Consider the following 7,309-nt stretch of genomic DNA (forward strand, 5'->3'; position numbering starts at 1 on the left):
GACCTTATGTCCTCGCCCCCCTCACCGAACCATAATTAAGAATAAGTGGGTTTACAAACTAAAGCAAAAGGCAGATGGCTCCCTCGACCGGTACAAAGCCCGGCTTGTGGCCAAAGGCTTCCAGCAAAGAGATGGCATCGATTACACCGAGACGTTCAGCCCGGTCATTAAGCCGGCCACAGTTCGCATCGTTCTCGCTCTTGCTCTGACCTTTGACTGGCCCCTCAAACAGTTGGACGTGTCCAACGCTTTCCTGCATGGCATTCTCACAGAAACTGTCTTCATGGAGCAGCCCCCAGGTTTTGTTCATCCCTCCTTTCCTGATTATGTCTGTAAATTGTCCAAGTCTCTCTATGGCCTCAAGCAGGCTCCGAGAGCTTGGTTCCATCGTCTCTCGGAGGCTCTCCTTGAACGCGGCTTGGTTGGCTCTAAGGTTGACTCCTCCCTTTTCCTTTTACACACGTCCTCTGTTCATATTTTCTTTTTGGTTTACGTCGATGATATTATTGTCACTGGCAATAATATCTCTGCTATTAATGGTTTAATTTCGAGTTTACAGGCCGACTTCAAGCTCAAAGACCTTGGTCCGCTCTCCTACTTTCTTGGTGTCCATGTCCACCGGGATCGCCAACATCTCCACCTCAGTCAGTCCAAGTATATTGTCGACCTTCTCCAGCGTGTCAACATGGACGGTGCCAAACCGTATCCTGCCCCCTGCACCTCCGGGAAACGCCTCACTGCCTCTGATGGAGACCCTCTCCCTGATCCCTCATTCTACCGTCACATTGTGGGTGCTCTTCAGTACTGCACCCTCACACGGCCGGACATCTCCTTCTCCGTCAACCAGCTCTGTCAGTTCCTTCACTGCCCCACCTCAGCACACCTCTCCGCAGCCAAGCGAGTCCTCCGTTACTTAAAGGGCTCTCCCGATCATGGCCTGTTATTCACCAAGGGTCCCCTTCACCTTCATGCCTACTGTGACTCTGATTGGGCGGGGGATCCCTCTGACCGCAAGTCCACGGGGGGCTATGGCGTCTTCTTGGGTCCCAGCCTCATCTCTTGGCAGGCCAAGAAACAGCCGGTTGTCTCCCGCTCCAGCACCGAAGCCGAGTACCGCTCCCTTGCCATCACTACCGCCGAACTCTACTGGCTCCGGATGCTTCTCCAGGAACTACAAGTCCCTCTTTCAGCACCTCCTCAGCTCCGATGTGACAACATGGGCGCTATCGCCCTGGCTTCTAATCCTATTTATCATGCTCGCACTAAGCATGTGGAGGTCGATTATCACTTCATTCGGGAAAAGGTTCTCCATAAGGATATCACCATTAGCTATCTCTCCACTCATGACCAGTGTGCCGACATCTTCACCAAAGGTCTCACTGCTGCCCGGTTTCTTTTCCTACGCTCCAAGCTAATGATCGTTGCCCCTCCCATTAGCTTGCGGGGGGCTGTTAAGACAATAGACCATAAGGATCCCAAAGATCCTGCAGATGATCACGATCCCCTGCATCAAGCTATCAGCAACAATCAAACATGATCACATCCCTGTAATCATGCAGATACGCAGACCTACTGCTACCAACGTATACTTACCATTCTTGACATGCAGATACGCAGACCTACTGCTACCAACGTCCACTTACCATACTTGTATAATCTTTCCTTCACCACTTAGTCTCCTTTCCTCTCTTAGATGATATTCTCCTAATTTAGCTGTATAGCACTGTTGTAGACGAATCCTTCCCTTGTAAAGCACACGCTTGTAATCCCTATATATGGAATACTATACCCTGCTTGGAAGCAAGCTTTCAAGCCCATTTCTTTCAAACCTTTGGTTTTTACACTTACGTCACTGGCATGGAAGTGACGACAAATTAAGCAGATCGAGACCATACATATATAATCTGTTAAAAAAAAAGGAGACCATTTATATATACTAAACTCGAGCTCTATCTCCGACAACAATGGCGTCAGAATCTTCCGATCAGCTCCACTTTGTATTGATACCCTTCATGAGCCAAGGCCACCTCATACCCATGATAGACATAGCCAAAATATTGGCACAGCGCAACGCAGTAGCCACCATAATCACCACGCCGCTCAATGCCGTCCGATTCAATGCCACCATCGATCGGGCCGTCAAATCCGGGCTACCCATCCGGCTTCTCCAGATTCAGTTTCCATGTGCCGAGGCCGGCTTGCCGGAAGGATGCGAGAATATAGATTCTCTTCCTTCGCCGGATTTGATCATGAATTTTGTAACGGCGATGAACATGTTGCAGCAGCCGGTAGAACAGCTGCTTGAAGAGCTGAAGCCATCTCCAAGCTGCTTAATTCCTGATAAACAATTTCCGTGGACGGCTGAGACGGCGCTCAAGTTTCACATTCCGAGAGTTTCATTCGACGGGACAAACTGTTTCAGCCGCTTGTGCTTTAACAGTTTGCACGTTTCCAAAGTGTACGAGAATGTTTTGTCCGACACAGATACTTTCGTAGTACCCGGTTTGCCGGATCGGATTGAACTCAGAAAAGCTCAGCTGCCGGGAGCGTTCAATCCAGGACCAAACGATAAAGATATGAATGTTTTTCGTGCAAAGGTGAGGGAAGCTGAAGCGGAAGCATATGGAGTATTGGTTAACAGTTACGAGGAGTTGGAACCGGCGTATGTCGAGGAATACCGGAAGGCAAGAGGGCAAAGGGTGTGGTGCGTTGGCCCGGTGTCTCTGTGTAGCCAGGAGGACATGGACAAGGCTGCCAGAGGTAATCTCAAATTATCACCGTGCGTTTATTGTTTATTTTTTTGACATGTCCAGACAAGAGGAGAGAGGGATTCAAACTAGTGACCTCCACTTTATGAGGCATAATTTCTAGTCGATTGAGCTACCTTTGAAGACTCACCGTACGTTTATTAGCGTAAGTTGATGTTTTTTTTTTTTTTTTTTTTTTTAATATGGCCATGCAAGAGAGGAAGAAAAATTCAAACTAGTGACCTCTGATCAGCTTAATAAAACTAATTAAGTTAATCTTTAATAAATACTACAATTTGAGATTATGTTAAAAAACTTTTAAAATTTAATTTTAGTATGTAAAAATTTGTATTAGATAAAAATGGGTCCGTTGTATAAAAAACTTAATAACTAAGCATTTCTTATACTTTTTTTGGTCTAAACAAAAAAATAAAAAATAAAAAATTCAAAAACTGTGTTTGGAGAAAGGCTTGAAATGACATTTTTTTTAAAAAAAGAAAAAAAGAAAAAGAAAAAAAGAAGCTTTTCTATAGGCAAAAGCTCTCGGGTGAGGGCTCAAACAATATAGCTATTTTGTACGGCTTAAATTGATATAAAATAATTAATTTAATTAATATTCTATGAACTTATTTAGAATTGCGTTAAAAAGTTCAAAAATAATTGTAGTACGTAAAAAGTTGTGTCAACAAATATGGATCATTTTGATTAAAAACTTAAAAAGCAATTCTTTTTGAGTTTTTCTGCTGTAAGAAAAAGTCGAAAACTACGTTTTGAAGAAAGCGTGAAAATTAGTTTTCCTAAAAAGCTATTTCAGGCTTTTTCTATAAATAAAAGTTTTATTTCTTAATGCAATCTCAAACACGCTCTTAACATTCGTCACTGTGTGACTCTCCCTTATCAGGTGGGACCTAACACATGGAATACTTAATTAAAAAGTGAAGTGAATCACTGAGACAAAATTTGAACTTAAGATTTATGTTCTAATATCATGTTAAATCATAACTTATCCTAAAAGAATAATTAAAGCAATAGGAATTGATAAATTTAATTATTTAATCAAGAGAAGCGATTGTTCATATTAGAACATTCCCCTTTAGTCTCAAACTTTCATTTAATAGGCGATGTCCAACATTAGAAATATTTAATTGAAATGAAAGAAAAATAATGAACACAAAATTCGAGTTCATAACTTTTGCAGATACCATATTAAACCATCAAATTTATCTCAAAAGCTTAAGTTAAAGAGTGTAAGTTTAATCATTTAATGGACAATTCTAACAGGTAACAGGGCCTCCATGGATGAAAACCAGCGTTTGAAGTGGCTCGATTCATGGCCACCGAGTTCTGTAATCTACGCATGTCTAGGAAGCCTTAATCGCCTAACACCTTCACAGCAGATGGAGCTTGGTTTAGGCTTGGAAGCATCGAACAAGCCTTTCATCTGGGTCTTACGAGGATCATACAAAAGCCAAGAAATGGAAAATTTGTTATTAGAAGACGGTTTTGAGGAAAGAGTAAAAGGAAGAGGTTTGATAATCCATGGCTGGGCACCACAGGTTTTGATACTGTCGCATCCTGCGATTGGTGGTTTCTTAACACACTGTGGCTGGAATTCTAGCCTGGAAGGGATTTGTGCCGGCGTCCCAATGATGACATGGCCGATGTTTGCGGAACAGTTTCTCAATGAGAAGCTAATCGTGCAGGTTTTGGAGGTTGGCGTGAGGGTGGGAGTTGAGTTGACTATGACATGGGGGGAGGAAGAGAAGTTTGGGGTGGCTGTGAAGAGGGAAAATGTTGAGGAGGCTGTGGAGAAGATAATGGGTGAAGGAGAAGAGAGAGAAGAGAGAAGAGAAAGAGCAAGAAAGCTTGCAGAGATGGCGAAGAAGGCAATTAAAGAAGGAGGGTCTTCTTTTCTCAACATTACACTACTTCTTCAAGATATCAGGCAGCAAGCAAAAAAGCAAAAAAATAAGTAGTCAAATACATGAAATGTGATTCCCTTCGTTGTGACGTCCCACATCGCCTAAAAATGAGGATGTGCTTATATGTATAAATGCATCATTTATGACACAACGCGTTTTAAAGCCGTGATGGCCATGAACCTATCAGAACTCCGCAGTTTAGCGTGCTTCTGCGAGAGCAATTTCAGGATGGGTGACCTCTTGGGAAGTCTGATTTGGGCAACCAAAAGCGGACAATATTGTGTAAGTAGGGGTGGCTTGTTACAAATGGTATCAGAGCCATTACCCAGCCTGAGATGGGGGGAGCGTGCACAAGCCAATGAAGGACGCCAGCGGGGACGCTGGGTCCAAAGAGGGGGTGATTGTGACGTCCCACATTGCCTGAGATTGAGGATGTGCTTATATTTATAAATGCACCCTTTATGACACAACATATTTTAAAGCCGTGATGGCCATGAACCTATCAGAACTCCGCAATTAAGCGTGTTTCTGCGAGAGCAATCCCAGGATGGGTGACCTCCTGGAAAGTCTGGTTTGAGAAGCTAAAAGCGGACAATATTGTGTCATTGGGGGTGAGTCATTACATTCATGAAATTAAAACAAATAAGAAGTGTGTGCGTGTGCGCGTGCGCGCCTTCATGTAATTAAAACGATAAATGAAATGTGATTCCCTTCGTGTAATTAAAACGAATAAGAAGTGTGTGTGTGTGGCAACCAAAATTTAGGTAGTCTACAATGAAATAAGGCTCCCAAATAGTAGTAGTATTGATGAAAATTTATATGATTAATCTATAAGGATAAAGTTCACATATCCCCGCCTCGAATTACCATCTAATTGATAATGACCCCCAAAACTATCAAAAATTGTCATTAATGTTTCCCCAATGAAACAAATTAAATACTAAAAATTAAAAAAGAAACTAAAATAAAATAAAAAAAAATACATAAAAACTCAGGGTGGACAAATTTAAAAATTTAAACATTTAAAATTTTTTAGTTTTTTTCTAAATTAAAATATTTGTTTTTTTTCAAAGAACTTAAAAAATTTCGTTTTTAAAAAAAAAAATTAAAATTTTTCGTTTTTTTTTTTTCTAAAAATAAATATATAATCTTCGATTTTTTTTTAAAATAAAAATTGAAATTTTTAAAACCTTTTTGAATTTATAAGAGTATTTTTGTCTTATTTAAAAAATTAAGAGGTCATTTTTATCTTTTTGCTGGCCTTGGAGGGACATTGACAACTTTTTGGTAGTTTAGGAGTTTAGGAGTGACATTGTCCCAATTAAAAGTTTGGGGGACACTGTCAATTGAATTATAGTTTGAGAGGGGGTATGCAAATTTTTCCCTTAACCTAAAAAAATTGACTATTTGTGAGAAAATGATTAAAACTCCTTCCATAAAAATAAAATTAAAGAATAATTAAGGCCCCTGTAATGGTATACTTCCTTTTTGAAGAAAAAAGAAAAATACACACCCTCACGGAAATACAGTCTCTTCTCTCTATATGGTTGTTGATTTTCTGTGCGTATAAAAGTTCTAGACTCTTCCACACACATAAACACAAATTTATATCGTTAATCTAAGAATAAAGTTCACATATCCCCGCCTCGAATTATAATAAATATTAGTTAATTAATAGTTAAATATAAAAATGGATCTTAGTTAAATTTGTTACCTTAAGCCTCAAAATCTATCATACCGGCCGTGTTTCTTTGGAACGCAACGCAAGTATTACACATGGGTGGAACATTTACAAAAAAAAATGTCACTATTACATTTGAGCTTGGCAGGACACTCTTAACCTGATAAATAAGATATTTACTAATTTATTCATTTTATTTTCTGTTCCTTTGGAGAATAAAAAAGGTCACTATTATTTATGAATTAATTTACTCGGCTTCCTTTTCTTTTGAAGAGTTGAACGACCATGGGATAAAATGAATTCAAGCACTTGCCTTTGGACATACCCTACTGAATTATGAAGACAATATTTTTCTTAAGTTCTGTTTACGAAGAAATTAATGTTAAGTTTCTCTTTTAACGTAGAATTCAATGTTTTCAAACAGAGTTTTTCGAAGAATAGTTTAAAAATATTTTTTTTCTTATGTTGTATTAAGTGTTTTCAAGGAAAATATTTTAAAGAAAAAATTCTTAACCAATTAATTTTAAATTGGTTGGGAGTATTACTTACTGAACTTTTTCGCTCATTAGTTTTGTTTTCTTATTTCCGGGTTAGGTTGAGATGCAATAGGAGGCCGAATGCAACTTAGATGGTGGATTTCATTTCATTTCATGATTAAGATTAATCTCTTTATATAATACATGCCTAACGGTATAAGAAAGAAAAGTTTTCAGACAGCTTTATGCCATGTTTATACCTTTACGTTTCTGCATTTATGTTTAATAAAGGTTTTTAGACTCATGCATTTCATATGTTTATAAGTGCTATGTTCATATTTGTGACCTTTGCGCCTATGAGACTTCTAGGTTAACAAACCTAATCTTAGTGGGTCGGGGGCATTACAACTATGATGCTTAAGTTAGTACGAATGAAATGGAATAACTTGAAGGAACACAAAGGTAGTGTGCAAAGGAAGGTGA

The 7,309-nt window shown here is 39.4% G+C and overlaps 1 protein-coding gene across 1 annotated transcript; it reads left to right on the top strand.

The window, feature by feature from the left end:
• The first annotated feature begins 1,925 nt into the window (after positions 1 to 1,925).
• Positions 1,926 to 5,025, top strand: LOC133880702 (UDP-glycosyltransferase 73C4-like). The gene is made up of 2 exons (XM_062319694.1): positions 1,926 to 2,760; positions 4,029 to 5,025. Exons 1-2 carry the CDS (start codon positions 1,965 to 1,967, stop codon positions 4,721 to 4,723), a joined length of 1,491 nt encoding a protein of 496 aa, XP_062175678.1. The 5' UTR covers positions 1,926 to 1,964; the 3' UTR covers positions 4,724 to 5,025.
• The last annotated feature ends 2,284 nt before the right edge of the window (positions 5,026 to 7,309 follow it).

Source organism: Alnus glutinosa, chromosome 10, assembly GCF_958979055.1.
Source record: "Alnus glutinosa chromosome 10, dhAlnGlut1.1, whole genome shotgun sequence".
NCBI classification, from domain to species: domain Eukaryota; kingdom Viridiplantae; phylum Streptophyta; class Magnoliopsida; order Fagales; family Betulaceae; genus Alnus; species Alnus glutinosa.

Coding starts and splice junctions, on each gene's coding strand:
- LOC133880702 (XM_062319694.1), top strand. CDS start 1,965: ATGGCGTCAGAATCTTCCGATCAGCTCCACTTTGTATTGATACCCTTC. Junction 2,761..4,028: donor CATGGACAAGGCTGCCAGAG/GTAATCTCAAAT, acceptor CAATTCTAACAG/GTAACAGGGCCTCCATGGAT.